Source organism: Pelobates fuscus, chromosome 1, assembly GCF_036172605.1.
Source record: "Pelobates fuscus isolate aPelFus1 chromosome 1, aPelFus1.pri, whole genome shotgun sequence".
In the NCBI taxonomy this organism is placed as follows: Eukaryota; Metazoa; Chordata; class Amphibia; order Anura; family Pelobatidae; genus Pelobates; species Pelobates fuscus.
Genome location: NC_086317.1, coordinates 61,368,238 through 61,385,841, shown reverse-complemented (window position 1 = coordinate 61,385,841; position 17,604 = coordinate 61,368,238). Strand labels below are relative to the sequence as shown.

Sequence of the window (17,604 nt, the reverse complement as noted above, 5' to 3'; positions counted from 1 at the left end):
TAGGAGGTATTCATGTCATGTTTAAAAAAACGTATCTGTAAAGGTTATCTGCAATGCAAGTGTCTGCGAGCAGAGGTATGCGTGGAACAGGTTTCTTAATGGTATAAAGTGCGGCACTTGACCCTCTGTTACTTTCAGTACAAGCCCTCAGGGTGCTTTACCTCATAGATGTATTTTTACTAATTCACATATGGTGTCAGCAAATTAGTATCATAACCACTCATTAAGGAATACATTTAGGACTTGACACTATAGTCACCAGAACCACTGTAGCCTAATGTAGTGGTTCTGCTGTCTATAGCCTGTCTCTGCAGGCTTTTCAGTGTAAATGCTAATTTTTCAGAGGAAAAAGCAGTGTTTACCTCGTTCCATAGTAACACCTCTAGTTGCCGTCACTCAGACGACTACTGGAGGCCCTTCTGTATTTCAGTCCTGCAATCTTTATGCTATGCATGATGATGCTGAATGATCTTTATTGAGATGTATTTCATACATACATTTTCAATCTTGATGATCTCAACCAGGGAGGCGCAGTGCAGTGTGGAGAGGGAGAAAAGGTAAGGAAGTCTCGTCTTTTTACTGTTTATTGGAAGGTGGGGTAACCTAAACGGCGACTAGGGCACTATAACGTTAGGAATACATGTTTCAGGCACCCTTTCTGGTTAAACAATCCATCTTTCTGACGCTTTATACGCAAAATCCAGCTTAAGTCAGCACTAATTGGAAGGTTTTGACTTAACCCACTATGTTTGACACAAAATATTACCATTAAGAAAATTACATTACCAACAAACTCAATTGTTTGGTAAGCATGTGACATGTCATGTCAGATTTTCCAACCTAGAACCCTTAGTCAGAAGAATTATAGACATACTGGACAATGCGCACCATGACCGGGTCTCCCTACCGACTTTGTCTTTGGATGCTGAGAAGGCTTTCGACAGATTTCCTCAGTCAGGTTCTAGAGGCATCTGGTCTCTGTCAAATCTATAATGGCAAAATCTATAATGGCCTTATATTCTTTTCCTATGGCACGAGTAATGGGTGCGGGCTTTTCATCAGAATGGTTCCAGCTGCAGAATGGAACGAGGCAGGGATGCCCACTTTCCCCTATACTCTGTTTAATGGTAATTGAACCTTTGACCATGGCAATTAGGGCAGATAATCAAATCAAAGGTTTTCCGGTTTAAACAGAAAGTGTCAAAATCACAATGTACGCTGACGATGTAGTTGTGACCCAATTTCTTCTATGGATAAATTTATGACGATCATTAATGAGTTTTCGATACTCTCTGGGTATAAATTGAATAAAAGTAAATCTGCTGCTCTGATGGTTAATTTATCTCCTGAGATAAGAAAATTATTATATGATCATTTTGGGCTGAATTGCTCCTCTTCATCTTTTACATATTTAGGAATTCAAATTACAAGAGATCCCTCTAACCTAATGGAGGTTAATTTTATGTCCTTACTAAAATATACTAGTAAAAAATTCAAAGAATGGAAATCTTGGGAACTCTCATGGAGGGGGAGAATAAATATCATAAAATGTTATATTCTTCCAAAATTGATCTATTTATTCCGTATGATCCCTGTGTCCTGCCCAAATAGTTGGCTGAATCTGGCTCACTCTAGTTTCAACACATTTATATGGCTAGGCAAACACCCCTGTATCAGTGTCAGTCGCTTAGCACTGAAAGTCATTTGAGGTCTAGGTTTACCCCAGCTAAAAGATTACTGGAAAGCTTGTATGTTAGCACATATTATTTATACTCAATTTGATAATGTCAAAGAGGAAATCTGGTAGAAAATTGAAATGTGCTTGACATAATCTAGTGATACTATTATACAATATTTTGGCGGACAAAGGACAAAAAAGAAAATACTGTATAGAGATCTCTTCAAAAAGTATAGTTTTTGAACACATGGGAAAAACTCAGCGGGGCCCGTCACCTCCAAGTTAAACATTTTTAGGTCTTCCTTTAACTCAACTGATGTACAAGAGTTAAGGACTTCACTTTGTTAAATGCAGATTTTTGTCTACATAATAAAGACATTTTTAATTATATTAGAATAAAAGGTTATCTTCAAGAAAACTTAACTATGGATAGACCTGTCAAACATATTAAATTAGAAAAAATTATTAGGAATATGAAAATGAGTAAACTAGTGGCAGGCTGTATGGATTTGATGAAGGGAGGCCCTGACAAACCCTTTTCTACCTGTGATAAAAAAAATGACCGCAAGAACTAAAAATTTATATTAGCTGTGAGGAATGGACAGAATAACTAAAAAATGGTCAATTAAAATATGAATTGCTTAAATCTGTCAGAGATCCACTATAAACTTTAAAACAAATGGTACCTGGTCCAAGTAGGCTGTCTAGGATTAACCCTCAGATAGATGTTGGAGATGCTTAGTTCACAGAGGAGATGTCCTGCATATATGGTGGAAATGGTAACCTATCCAACTATTTTGGAAAATTATACACATAAAAATTCAAACTCTACTTTCAGAAACTATTGATTTCTACCCCAGTCTTCTACTGTTACAATTAAACATTGAAATAAATTTTGGTGATACACATCTTGGCAGCTGCCAAGATGTTGATTGCTGGAAGATGGTCATAGCCCCTTGTTGGCAACAGGTCAAAAATTATAATTATTTACCAAAGCAAAATGGAAATGGGCATTTGTAGAACATCAAGTTAGAGAAACCCTCCCATGACGTTAAGCGGTAAACATTTCATCTTGTGGTTTTCATCTTTGAACATGACTGGGTCAACCTTCCTTTCCGCCTCCTCCTATCCACAGTGAACTTAGATTTGTTTTTTCTGTTTGTTATGTTCTGTGATGTCCTACTTGCCTCTAACATTAATTAAAATTACCGGTATGTCAATGGATAAATTATTGCTGGCTTAAAGTTTTGTGTATGTCATCAAATGTTTGTATAATTGAAAATTAATAAAAATGATATATTTAAAAAAAAAAAAAAAAACAACAACTTAGTCTCACACCACAAAAAAACTAAATAGTTTTTGGATTTAGGTTTGGCAAACCAACTGTCAAGGACTGCATTTCCTCTGATGAGCTGATAGGCTGGCAGATATTGCATTTTGTGACTCCAGATATGGGCTATGTGTTCAGAATGTCTCACTGACTCGTCACTGGACAAGAAGGTTGAAGTAGGGATGGGAAACATTTTTTGGAAAAAAGAAAAGAAAAACAGGAATATTAACCCATTTTTATTTCAAAGAGTTTTCTTTAAAATACTTAAACCAGCCTGGGGGAAAATGTATCACACACAGAGAACATTGGCAACACATCTGAAATCTAGCGTCAATCCGGTTTGGGTTTACTTTTCTGTATGTTCTTTGCAAGATTTGCTCAAACTAGCACATGCCAATTTCTCAAAGCAGAATTACAACTTATCTAAAATGTCATTCTGTAAGACCACAACCGTGAATCCAGTAGAAAATCTGCCCAGTAACTTTTTAGAGAAAAAATATATTTTTATTGGATTAACCACATTTTTTCATTACAAACGTTTGTCCAAAATTTACTCCAAAAATCTATTATTCAAGGATATATCAAATGGGATGATGTGAATGAGCAATTGGTACATCTGGTCTTAAATTGTTCGCCGTTATTTAGTGCAGTTATTTGATTTTGGATATTTTTTATTTTATATAATTAGTTTTGTCATTAAGTAATAATGTGCAGATTTAAAGGGGTGTTTTGCAGTGGTGCTATGAACTTTCTTATTTCCCAGACACTATTTTATATTGCTTGTAGAAATGAATACATATTGGTAAATATGAACATATTGGTTTCACCAACTGGTAGTAATTTGGACAATATCTAATTATTATACGGTTATTTATTCTGATTTGATGTGTTTACCTTGTATGTATTCAAATACAGTTTTCATGATGGAAATAAGGGATGCGTTGATGCCTCTGTGAATCTGACATGTAGATAAGATTAATGTATTAATGTACTTTTCACTAGCATTTCTTTCTTTCCTTTCAATATGCAGACCAATGGGCAGTGTTAGGTCTTAAGATAAAATACAGTTAAAGTAACAGTGCACTAACAAAAATATAAAAATTTTACTTAAAATTACCTATCTTAGAAAATAAATATGGGGATTCAGTTCCTCCATATGGCCATATCGTTAAATGTAAAGCTGTATTTTTGTTTGTGTGTGTGCGCTGTTCCTTTAACTGTATTTTGGATCTGTTTTGGTCTTTACGGTAGCACCACTGCGTGCCCCACCCATCCCCTTTGGAGGTGAACACAGGAAAGCTTAAATTGAGGAGTTTCTTAAAGCAGTTTATACTGCAAGTAAGTATTGCAAGTTAGCATTTAAATCGCCCATGTTGGAATTAGTGTAGGACCCACCGATAATGGAGTACTGTGACGTAGTGGTGGGCTTAACGCAATATGGCCATATGGAGGAACTGAATCCCCATATTTACTTGCCAAGATAGGTGATTTTAAGTAGCCTTGCTAAGTGTAAAGCTGTATTTTTGTTTGTGTGTGCGCTGTTCCATTAACTGTATTTTGTATATGTTTTGGTCTTTACGGCAGCGCCACTGATTGGAAATGTTCTGGGTATGTCCCCGATTCCCATTTTTAAGTTTAAAGATAGGCCGGCTTTTAACCTGGGGGTGTAGCCCAAACATTGTTTATTAATACCTTGTATTCTTCTCAAGGAACACTCCAATAAGCTTAGTGCACACTAATCCTTACTAAAAGTTACTGTAAACCTGTCGATGAACTACATGTCCCATGGACCTCTACATCATGGCAAGCTGTCAGAAGGTTAAACCTTCATGATACTTTTTCATTTTATCTTTCTTTCTTTGATAGATGGTGACATAGGGCTACCAAACGGTCTAGTTATACTGAACACGCCATTTGAATAACATTTAATTTTATGTAAATTACATATTTAGATACAATTTACTCTGCAGTTCTCTAATCTTCACATTACCCAGGCTTAGGGTATTGTGTACATGGTCAATTCAATTGTTTGTTATTTTATAGTTCATGTGAATGTTATGGCTTTCAATATGTTCTGGGAACCAGCAATGGAAGTTCTTGTGTTGATCACACAGTTCTATGACTGTTCTAAATGTTACAAATATTGGTGGACCAACTGGGTGCAGGCAATCAATATTTTATTTGGTAGCAGGAATGAAGTGTTGCCATTTTATTGATTCGGAAATCAAGTTAAAGTCACATCATTATATAAAGGAAGTTGGAAAGCCAAGCCAAGTTTCGTGAAACACTACAGATGAGAGTTCTGTTTTTCAATCTTAGCGTGATTACAGAAAAGAGCAAATATCTAATGGTCTGTTGGCAAAACAAGGATTTTGTTCTCTATTTTAGGGAGTAACTGAGCCTTCACGCTGCAGATGTGTCCTGTCCAGGCAGGCCCATCCCAAGACTATGTTCTACTAGAGTCCAAGGACACAATGGTGACCTACCACCACAACTCTATTTCCTGAAGCTACAACTGCACAATAAATACATTTTTTAACCTAATAGGCGTTTATTACATTATAAAAGTATGACATTTTCCTTGGCTCTCAATTCATTTTTTTCCACTAACTCTGCTGCCTCCACATGTGTCCTCCCCCATCCATTGCTTCCTTAGCTCATTCAGTACTCTTAAAGGGACACTATAGGCACGCAGACCAATTCATCTCATTGAAATGGTCAGGGTGCAATGTCACTGTTTCCTTAATGCGGCAATTTAAACATTGCTGTTTTAGAAAAATTACAGTGTTTACATTGCAGTGTTAGGACTTCCTCCAGTGGTGCTTCCTGCAGTTTCACAGACTTTGACTTTATTAAATGACACTTGACGCTTTCACGTGTTTAAAAACCCCATCAGAAAGCATTCGCATTAGGTTCCCTCCATCGTTGACGGAGGAGGAGCACGACCAAGCTCCGAGGGACTTCGGTAGTGGAATCAAGTAAGTGATTAATAAGTTATTTAACCTTTCACAACCCTTAATAATAATTTAATAACCAAACAAGGAATTAGTAAGTGTAGGTTAAAATAGCAACTCTAACTCACAGATAGGCTGGTTTTACCCTGAATGTTGATAATGGATTCGCTGCATTTAGTAATTGGACACGTTTCTCAAATATCTGCAGTTTCAGTCGGGGTAACACAAGGTATCTTAGAAATCAGTTACCGGTATGTTGATTACATGGTAGCAATGTGCATTATTTTACTTTTAATGGTACAATGTACAAAGTTTTTATTGTCGAGTTAAATAAAAAAATGCTGATAAAATAATTGTGGAATATGGTGGTTTAAAATACAGGTTGAGAAAAAAAACGACATAATATGAAATACGGTTGTATTTTGTTTATTTTTATAAAGAAATGAATCCTACAAAAGAACAATTAAAATAGTTTATATTTTTATTTAGAGATGACCAAACTAACAAATGTAACATAGAGACCATCAGACAGTAAACAACCCAAAAATTTTTTTGCAAGAATTTAAATCCTTTGTTGTCAAATGAGATTCAGACGCCATGGAGTATTTAACCGATAAAAGAAGCAATACATTCAATATTAGAGAGGTAGGTTATTTATACCATTGATAATATATGCATCTATATATAAAATCTTCCATATAAAAATATAGAGGAATAAAAAAATACGTGCTGTAACTTAAAAAAAAACAAAAAACGCTTAAGGGCAATCTAATCACTAATTTATTTTATTTTTTTAACACAATTTTAAACTTTAACCAAAATACTCTGAACAATCATTTAATTTACACACTTATTTAGATATTTACATAGTTGCAAGTTATATATTAAAAAAAAAAAGTTATAAAAAATAAAGCTTGATTTTATTTCAAAGGCCATCCAAGTGCTGCTTTCAGTACTAATTTCCACAAAGTTTTATGATATTCCAAAATTACAAGAATAAAACAGGGTTGTAAATAAGGGATGAATTGTTTAGTTACTCTCAAGATTTGGAACTGTTGCTATGCATATAGATGTGATCCACAGAAAAATACAACTATCATCTTAAAAGTGCATTATGGGAGAAGTAGGCCACCCGTGGGTTGGTATAATAAATACGCCTCCCATCTTGCATAGTAAGCCCTTGCTTGTAATTTTCAGAGTTGGCTAAGAATGATGAGTGTTATAGTCCACACACTGAAGTGCCACATGTTTGAGAGAGGCGATTTGAAATGACTCCATGTTCAACTAAAATAACATCCTTCAGTGTCTGTGTGTGAGCACAAAACAGAGCGGGATTAACACATGGAAAATATTAAATTGCCAAGAACACCAACAGCGTTTTCGCTACATTCGTTTAAAAGTAATATTGCATCCAGGTTTATTTTTTCTCCCTTGCTCTGATTTAAAATACTGTAACTAATAAGTGAAGGTATTGTAATGGATTAATGTAGCTTGCTTTCCTTTACAAGTTAATGTTTTAAAAGCCTTTTCTGGCTTGAGCCAGCTATCTTCGGTTTCCTGCAATTAGGTCAATCCCCTGTGTAGCTACAAAAAAAAGCATGTGATTAAAAACATCATCATAGTAAGTGGAATCAAACCAGGCGCTATGAGACATAATGCTGGGGGATCCAAAGCTTTTTTTGTTTTAACTTAAAGGACCACTCTAGTGCCAGGAAAACATACTCGTTTTCCTGGCACTAGAGTGCCCGGAGGGTGCCCCCACCCTCAGGGACCCCCTCCCGCCCGGCTCTGGAAAGGGGTAAGGGGTTACAACTTACCTTTTTCCAGCGGTGAGCGGGGAGCTCTCCTCCTCCGATCCTCCTCTTCTCCTCCCCGTCGGCTGAATGCGCACGCGCGGCAAGAGCTGCGCGCGCATTCAGCCGGTCACATAGGAAAGCATTCATAATGCTTTCCTATGGACACTTGCGTGCTCTCACTGTGATTTTCACAGTGAGAATCACGCAAGCGCCTCTAGCGGCTGTCAATGAGACAGCCACTAGAGGAAATAGGGGAAGGCTTAACCCATTCACAAACATAGCAGTTTCTCTGAAACTGCTATGTTTATGAAAAAAATGGGTTAACCCTAGAAGGACCTGGCACCCAGACCACTTCATTAAGCTGAAGTGGTCTGGGTGCCTAGAGTGGTCCTTTAAGGTAGTCCAGGTTCAGGTGTCACCAAATGCAGTCACTGCCACCATGAACCTAGTAGGTCAACAAGGCTTAGGGGGTTGTTTGACATTCCTGATAACTTTATGTTGTTGGGGTGTTTTTGTTTTGGTTTTTTTTACGAATATGACTGGTCTTTAGTGTTCAACTCAATGTACATGAACTACACGAAGTTCCACCAAGGTGCCACTTTCTGTGTTCTGTTCTCTTTGACCAGTGTACACCTCAACCTGTGTACACCTCAACACCTCAACCTTGCACTTTTCCCCTCACATCGGAAGAGAGGCTACTGGGGATCAGACCCCCATACGTTCATGGCTTCTTTTTTTTTGCCTAATGTTGACATTCCCTTTTATGTTAAAACCGCCTCAGCCACTTACTTTAATCAAGCGGTGACCTCTCCTCCCCCTCTGACGCTACCGGGGGGAGCCGAATGCGCATGCATGGCCAGAGTCGCACGCGCATTCAAACCGCCCATAGGAAAGCATTACTCAATGCTTTCCTATGGACGTTCTGCGTGCTCTATGCGATTTTTGCATTGAGCGTCGCAGAAGCGCCTCTAGCGGCTGTCAGGAAGACAGCCACTAGAGGTTGGATTAATCCTGCAATGTAAACATAGCAGTTTCTCTGAACTGCTATGTTTACAGCTGCAGGGTTAAAACCTGGGGGACCTGGCACCCAGACCACTTCATTGAGCTGAAGTGGTCTGGGTGACTATAGTGGTCCTTTAAACTAACCCCTTACGGTCTTAATTTTTTTTGGATTACGGAAATAATGTCTATATATGGCAGTAAATTTACGGCTCACTTTCTCCAAAAATTACGATCCTCCAATTTGTGGTCTGCATAACCCATCAACCTCTGGTCAGCCCTACACATTTATTTCCAAACCAGAAGTATTAGAACATTAAAGTGAAATTCTAACTTTTAGCCCATAGGGGTAAACTAATCAATTTTCCCTAATAAACACATGCTCAGCACAAACAAAGTGGGCAATATATAGCATACAGAGGACACAGCAAGAACACTGCATTAGAGCAATAGTGTTATGGTGGAACCAAAAAAATTATTAATGATAACTGTTCTTTTACCCATCTCCGGCAAAATTGGAAACTTTCATGTTTCTTTTTAACTTTTATGTATAAACATGGACAAATCTGTTAGAGGTGAGTTACATACGGCTATGGCTCTTCTGAATTTACTATGGATGTGATTATAAAGGCTAATTTTAGGGTAAAGTTCTAGCTATGGCAAAATCATCACTAACATCATGTTGGTTTCGATGGTGATTGCTCCAAAGTACATCTCCTAAAAAATATCCAGAAGAGATGGATTCTGTTGGTTAAATATGGTTTATTACTAATTTGCTTCAGCTGTATATAAAATCTTTGGCAGTGATGAGCTTTAAAGATTCATAAGAATGTGTATGCAAAAAAACCCAAAAAACTGTTTATAATACATCCAAGACTTAACCTTGAAAGTGCCCTGGCCAGGATCTACACAGACATGACCGTGACAGCCAAATTTCCAAGCTGAAACACTCTGAAAACAAGCCCAGAATTCAAAGCTGCAATTCCCAATCAATATACACCACGAGAAACTCTAACTCAACTTTTCAACACGGTGCGGTTTATTAACTAAACAGCAAATTATAGTGAATTGAAACTTAATTGAAAAACTCAGACTAAACTAGCCAAATTGGGACTATAGTTGAGTTGGAGATTTTTTTCTCCAAATTTTGAAATTAGATTCTAAATTCACTACAATTCACGGTCTAACGAAAATACGCCCTTACTAGAGATCTACTACCATACTGCATTTCTTAGAACTTGGAACATTTCATGTTATTCTAAGTTGATTATCACAGCTTATCCATAACACTAAAAGAATGGCTTAAAACAAGAATTTCCAGAAATAAAAAAAATCACATGAAGAACTGGTATGATACAAAAACTACATACATTGTACTCCTATGTTTATCTGACCTTTAAAGAAACACTCCCAACCACATAACCACAGCAGCTCATTTAAACTGTTATAAGGAAGTAGCGTTCAGGCACAGTCTTGCTATCGGGGGTTAAACCCCTGAAGTGGGTTCTTTGGCGCTCAACATAGCCTTCTGCCAGCTGTCTTCCTGTGTACTGCCATAGTACTGTGAACGTTTTTCTAGGCAGCCGGTGTAAAGCTAAGAGCATTAGCTGGTGCTTTCAGCCTATCACAATCCACCCACTCACAGCAATAGTACTGAAGGCAAGATTGCGTCCACACACTCCTGCCTCCCAGAACTATGAGCCAAAGTTGTTTTGGTGGCGAGAGTGTTCCTTTTTTTATGTTGTCCAACTTTTTATTTTCTGTGGATAAATTAAGCATGGAACAGTCAAAGCAGTACTTGTAGGGAAAATATTTTTTAATTCACAGTGAATTGGACTTTTTAGAAGAAGAAAAAAAAAATACCCGAATGGAAAACTAATAACATGAAGATTTTTTTTTCAATTTGGTATTTTAGCCTAAAATGTTAAATTCACTCTGAATCCCAGATGCGTCACACTTTAGTAAATAATCACGCCAGACTTAAATATGACAGTGTGATAATGTTATCACTGGATATTATCGATGAGAAATACATGTTGATGTATCGAGTGTACAGTTTTTGGCATATACATACACTTTAGTTTCAAGCTGCCCTTCATGAACATGTTAAAAAAAAAATACGTGAAAAGAAAATGAGCCCTTAAGGCACCAAAGCATCCCTTATATACATATATAGACACCAAGTAAAGCTTATGAATCAAGTATAGCTTTGTAAGCTGATTGAGGAGCCCTTTCCTGAATCTGGATTTACATATATACACTTACATTACATCCAGTATTTTTATAAATAAAGTCTTTAAATATTCCTCCCACACATATTGCATCCACATATTTGCTTGAAACAAGGGCCAAGAGTGTGCCCAAATCTTTGATATTAACTAAATCCCTGACAGTCAATGGTTTAAGTAGATTAGATAGATAGATAGATAGATAGATAGATACAGGTAGATAGATACAGGTAGATAGATACAGGTAGATAGATAGATAGATAGATAGATACAGGTAGGTAGATAGACAGACAGAGAACAGACACACATTTGTTCCTGCTGAACCAACAGATGACACTCATTTATGTACCAGCAAATATTATAAATGAAAGGATGTTAGTCTATGATGTTTAGATTATAATCCATAAATGTTTTTCCAGTGGACACCTATGTTCATGTAAGAAATCCACATGTTACCATTAATGGCAGGGTTATCTCTCTCTCGATCTATCTATATATTTCGATACAAATTGTGTCAGTCTTTGTTGCTGTGTGTTGCTCTCCCATTAAGTCAGTAAATACAGTGAGCGATATATTCTAGAATCAGGACGGGCACATCTAAGTGAGTTTTTCCAAAACATGACCTGCGGATTGCTAGACCCACTGAAGCAGATGAACACAGGGGATTATGGCAATAAAACGAAGATTACTCCTGACAGTTTCCTGGCACTGTACTTTCCTGATTGGTGGCAGACACGGTTCTGCATTTTTGGTCTGCACGTGTAGGAAATTGCATGTCCAAGGAACTTTAAATCCATCTTCCTGGGCTTCTGCCAAGCAGGTTTATTCAGTCGCAATCCAGTGGGAAATGACTTTAGTAGTTTGCTTTTTTTTCCCACAGCGTAAATTGAAATATTTTCAATAAAACATTGAGGTCATAGTTTTTCCCTTCACAGTATCTCAATATCCCATTTCTGGGTGACGATGTCTTGCTGGGCCCGGTTTACCACAATGTAATTTTGATCGTAATAATTTCCTCCTAGAAACAACAACAGGGAGAGAATTATCAGAATAACTCGAAGCTGGTAAAGATGACCAAATGCAACGTAATCCACAGATTATGTCTACGAGAGGGATGACCTATTCAATTATATTGTCCATTCATCACACACTAGACAGATTACACCACCTTTCATGGATTAAAATAGAAACATATGTCCCATTATGTACAATATTCGGCTGTATTCTTAGCATATGTCTTCAAAATATTATTATGTCCCTGCTTTATAACACCACCAAGTCAAGGGCAGCAAGCACCCTTGCTTAATCGAATCCTGTAGGCAGATGTCTATCCTGAAATTTTGGCCCTGGCATTATAAACGCTATAAGGAAAGCATGTGGGAAAGTGCTACTTGAATATTTTAGGTTCTCAAAAGTAATCCTTAAAGGGATACTATAGTGCAAGGAATACAAAGCTGTATGCTTTCCTGTGGGGAAAAATCTGACGCTGGAGGTCCTCATGCAGAGCGTGAGGAAGTTGAGCGTTAGATACCAAAGGTCCATTTCAAACCAGGAAGCCCTCTAGTGCAGTTTCTGCACTAAGCACTAAGGACAATAGAGACACTGTACCCAGCCTACTTCAATGAGTTGAAGTGGTCTGGGTGCCTACAGTGTCCCATTAAGCCTGTCACTTAAAATAAATTTTACCGGATATTTAGGCAACAGGGTTGCATTTATTCTTTGGCAGCTAACATGACCTTCAAAATGTTTTACAATAAATGCGCATTCAGTCAAAAAAAAACTTTACCTTAATAATTATTAAATATAAACTGGTGAAAATAGGTGTTCGCAACTGTTAAAATGGTTTCACTGTTTTTTTAATGCCAAGGTCACATTTCCAAATGTGTTGCATAGGCAGTTGCCTTCAGCATCAGCATGGAAGGGGAGCTTGCCTTGACACTGAAAATTTCCAAAATATTTTTTATTATCAATGTAAGAATTATAATATAGCCAATGTTGTGCTGGGGCTGCTGCTCAGTTCAGACTTTGTGGTTTTATATGGAAGGAGGCGGGCAGGGAGGGTGTGGTGGGTCTACTGGTTCATCTGATGATGCCCTCTCTGCTAGGTAAATCTGACACTTTCTAATGATGCTGTATCCAATAGGGCAACTTGTAACATTCCAAGAGGAATATCAAGGATGGTAGCATTGAAGGTTGAAGAACTTGACGTGAGTAACTTTCACTTTAATTTCTCAGCCTGAATCCACCATCCAACAGACATGTTACCTGTTGGGGATCTTTGAAAAAATACCTTGCACATTGAAAGGAATGGGGATTTAAAAAAAGGAGGAGTCTTCAAATGTTTTATTTTCATAACACATCCCAATTATTATCTTACCTTTGAGATCTAAAACAAGGTCGTCACTGATGTATGAAGTGATTGTTCCATCTTTATTGATACTCCATTTCTGCCGGGATTTTCCATGCTCCGCCCAAAGAGATACTTTGGACCCAGGGAGGTTTTTACCTCCTATGATATCCAAGCAAGAATCATTTGCCTGAAAGGAAAAAACATGATTGTGTTACAACTTCCATGACCAGCAACTAAGAGTAAGTATAATTTGACATTCTAGAAAAAACCCAAAAACAAAGTATGTGAGTAGCTAATAATTTATGTTCAAATAAAACATGATATTTGTGAACCAAAACTGAGTTACAAATTTTAATATACAACAAGATATGTAACTAACAGAAGGATAATGTAGATACAATTTACCCGATGTTATGTAACATTCTGGAAATGCAATAATTCTAATAGGTAGAATAGGTAGCCTATGTACAATATATTCCCCAAAAAAGGGGAGCAGAATACTTGGATGTGTATTAAAATATTTATTGGAAAAAAAATAAAATAAATATTGGGATATTGTCAGGATACAATGCCTAGACTACGGCGGTAGAGTAGTCTACTTAAGTAACTTTCATCACTGGCTTTCTGGCGTATCAATATAAATAAAAGAAAAGCAACTGGAATGTTGTAATGTTTATATATATATATATATATATATAATTTGTACAAAAAAAATTAAGCAAAGACACACTTTTTCACTGGTTTAATATATTTTTTTTTTTTTTAGAAAAACTCAATCGAAAAAAAAAAACAAATAAACTAATTTAAACAGTATAGAGTCCCAGGAGGAAGAATTTCCCAAGTAATTGGATTAATCTCATAAGAGGAGACATTAGGCTGCCAGAGTAGGACCTGCCAAGAATGGGGTACATTGATGTTGTGGCAGGCTTATGCAATGTATGATCATATATTATAACTAAATCCCAATTATTTTTTGCCTAGATTGGGTGTTTTTAAATAAAACGATTACATTCTGTGAGACTTGAAATTGCTGTTTAGTGAATGAGCAAGTGCGCTGGATTTTGTGTACACACACACACACACACACCTTGGTAGAATGTACTTGAAAAAAATTCAGTTTTGGGCTGAAATGTTGACCAGTATGTACTACAACTGCACAATAAATAAAAAATAAACATATACCCAGTGTTTTTAGTGTACACGCTATGAAAGTGTATGTATTTCAGCCAGAGTCTGGCGCTGGGATAACAAGATCGGGGAAAGTATTTGTATATATACAGCGCTAAAATTTTCTACTAGCCATTGGCAAGTGAAAACAACCATGGCCAAAAGAAATTCACTCCTGGCAAGTAAGCCATGGACTCTCCAGGCTGGCAATGGCGAGTACTTCTCAAAGTCTGGCTAGTAGCATAGAAACTCAAACTTTAAGCCCTTTATATGGAGGGGAGGCTGAGTGGCATGCTGCTTTTAGCCACAAATATTGCACAGAACTGACTTTAGGCAACCTGGATGTTCTGGATTGGTTAATGGTAATATACTGTCATAGGTGAAGGAGTTACACCTCTGGCAGCAATCTCTTACAAAGCAAAATGCTGCCCATACAGACTCCAGGCACCATGACCACCTCAAACCAATGAAGTGGTCATGGTGGTTGGACTAATATTTTAATGCAGGTTTACATGATTTACCTTGGATTTCAACAGGCCACGGCAGAAATACCAGATCTGAGTGTTTTGTCCATTTCTTGAAGACGCACAAGCAAACGTTGTTCTTGTATCTGTTAGTGTTCCAGTAACTGTCAAGTATTTGTCATTGTGTCGATTTCTTATCCTGAAATATACTGGAGTCTTGGGAAAACAAAAAAAGAGATACATTCAAATATAAATCAACGTATCTCTCTCTCCAACTTGAAATCAATAATTAAACCTTCTTCCTTCCGTGTCATTTCATTGCTCTTCCACTCAAAGGTTTAAGGTCTTTTTTTGTTGTTGTGTGTTGGATACTCCTGCGTGTCTTTTATACGAATTCATCATAGCACATAAACAGATCACAAATACATGGAAAATATATTTTAAAAGTAACGATATGTTGGGGTCAAGGATAGGCTACCCGAAAGCACTCCAGATGTTGTGGACTACATTTCCCCTGATGCTTTGCCAGCAATATGGCTGAAAGATTTTTATGGGATATGTAGTCTAACTGACTAATCTATCAAAATACTACACCTGTGATAAGAAAAAATGTCATGGGAATTTAGAAGCATGGATGGTATAATGCAGGCACCTAAATCTCAGTGAAAAATGGAGTGGAGAGGTGGGGAGACTGGAGGTATGCTTCATTTTTATTCATACATGTTACTATCCCCCCAGGGTCCGTTCTGAACAAACAGAAGAATTTCTAGTTTCGTCTAATGATGCAGTCCTTTTGGCATTACAGTGTAGGTTTTCTCGCCTCCCTTGCCCTATCATTGACACACCCTTGGACACATCCAGGACTTACTGTACCTGTTTCAAAGGACGAAGTGAGCCGATGGCCTTCCAGCCACTGAATTCTGTCCAATTTAAAATCTGCCCGGCATCCAGCAGCATTTGTCTTCCTAAGAAATTTGCCCCTTCAAATGCAATCCAACTGGGTAGAGGGGATTAAAGGCACATGTATACATTAGTTTTGACATGCATTGTTAGTTCAAACAAATTACAGAAATTCAGTAAAGTAATAAGAATCAAACAAACAAACAAACCATCCACACAACATATTTGTTGATTGTCAATCTTCTACGACTTGAGAATTATCTTTACAAACCCAAGTATATGAAAAATCATGTACAATAGTCAGAACATTACATATATAGTATAAAAAAAACACAAAAAAAGATCAATAATATATACTTAACAATAAAACAGAGAACAGCTTCCCACAGAACACCTCCCAAGTAGCCGCTGCTTTTTTGGGAGCATTACTATTGTGATTGTTTTTATTGAATATTGGCCTCTGAGGAAGTCCCATTAAAGGATGAAACGCGTAAGACCAAAATTGCTTTTTAATCACTACTTTTAAATTGTGATCAATAAATCTTTTTTTCTACCGATCCACCTGTTATAGTCCTGTATGGTTCCTGAAACTGGGTGACACCTGATCCTGAGAGGAAGATACCAGCCCCCCAAATATCAGGGGAGGCACCATTAGAGCGCATTTAACTTCAAATCCTGTGAGTTCCATCTTTAGCAGGGGTTATTATATATTTATCAACTGTATTACTCTATGTTCTGTTTTATTATATTTTAGGTTCAACAGCTGTAGCCCACGTATATTATACTAATCAGAACATTCCATATGGCTGGCTATATTTATTTACAAACTTGCTGAGTAATCTCTAATAGCATTCTGGATACATATTACTGTTCTCCTGTGAAAAGGAAAAAAAGAAAATATATACTGTATATAGTTTTGTAAATTGAGTCCATGCTTGGTGCAGCCTGTATTTCAACTGATTTCCCAGATGAGCCCATGTTTTTTTTCTTTATTTCCTTTTTTTATATTAATTCTGGACTCTATACACTTCAAAGTAAATTGTAGTGTGTCAAAAACTGACTTTCAAAGTTTAGGCTAAAAAAATGAATTGTGGACTTTACAAGCCAGAAACTGTAGGGTTTATTCACTAAATAGTGGGTTGTAACATTAAAAACACATTACAAAATTAAAACCAAAATAACAGATTTGCAAAAATTGCCAATCCGGCTTTTGTCACAGCTTGACTATTTCGGCCTGAATTTTGCATTTCAAATTTCAGTTTCATGTCTTCAGTTTTTCAAAATAATGTTTTATTTACTGCAATTCAATGGTTAGTAAAGGGGGACCCCATGCTTTTTTTTTAGTTGGTACCCATTATTAGAAAAAGACACATAATATCGATCATAATTATTTCCGATAAGCTTTTTAAATGCTCACCATTAACAGTTACGGGAATTTTTCTGAATAAATAATTTGAAAAGTTCATCCAAAATAATTAAATTGAGGCTTAAATTGGTTACTGTAGCAGTACTGCCTTCCCAATTTGTTACACTCTTTCTTAACCCCTTAAGGACCAAACTTCTGGAATAAAATGGAATCATGACGTGTCACACACGTCATGTGTCCTTAAGGGGTTAAAGGGATACTCCAGATCCATACAGCATTTCAGTTTGCTGAATTTGTTTAACCCCTTAAGGACACATGACATGTGTGACATGTCATGATTCCCTTTTATTCCAGAAGTTTGGTCCTTAAGGG

General features: G+C 36.9%; 1 protein-coding gene across 1 annotated transcript in view; it reads right to left on the bottom strand.

The window, feature by feature from the left end:
- Positions 1 to 11,233: 11,233 nt before the first annotated feature.
- The window catches only part of CRYBG3 (crystallin beta-gamma domain containing 3), a 115,765-nt gene continuing 109,394 nt past the window's right edge, over positions 11,234 to 17,604 (bottom strand). The window contains exons 19-22 of the mRNA XM_063448805.1: positions 15,840 to 15,963; positions 15,024 to 15,182; positions 13,363 to 13,522; positions 11,234 to 12,003 (exon numbers count right to left, since the gene is read on the bottom strand). Of these exons, the coding sequence (XP_063304875.1) occupies positions 11,915 to 12,003; positions 13,363 to 13,522; positions 15,024 to 15,182; positions 15,840 to 15,963 (532 nt within the window). The 3' untranslated portion in view covers positions 11,234 to 11,914. The remainder of the gene's footprint in view (positions 12,004 to 13,362; positions 13,523 to 15,023; positions 15,183 to 15,839; positions 15,964 to 17,604) is intronic.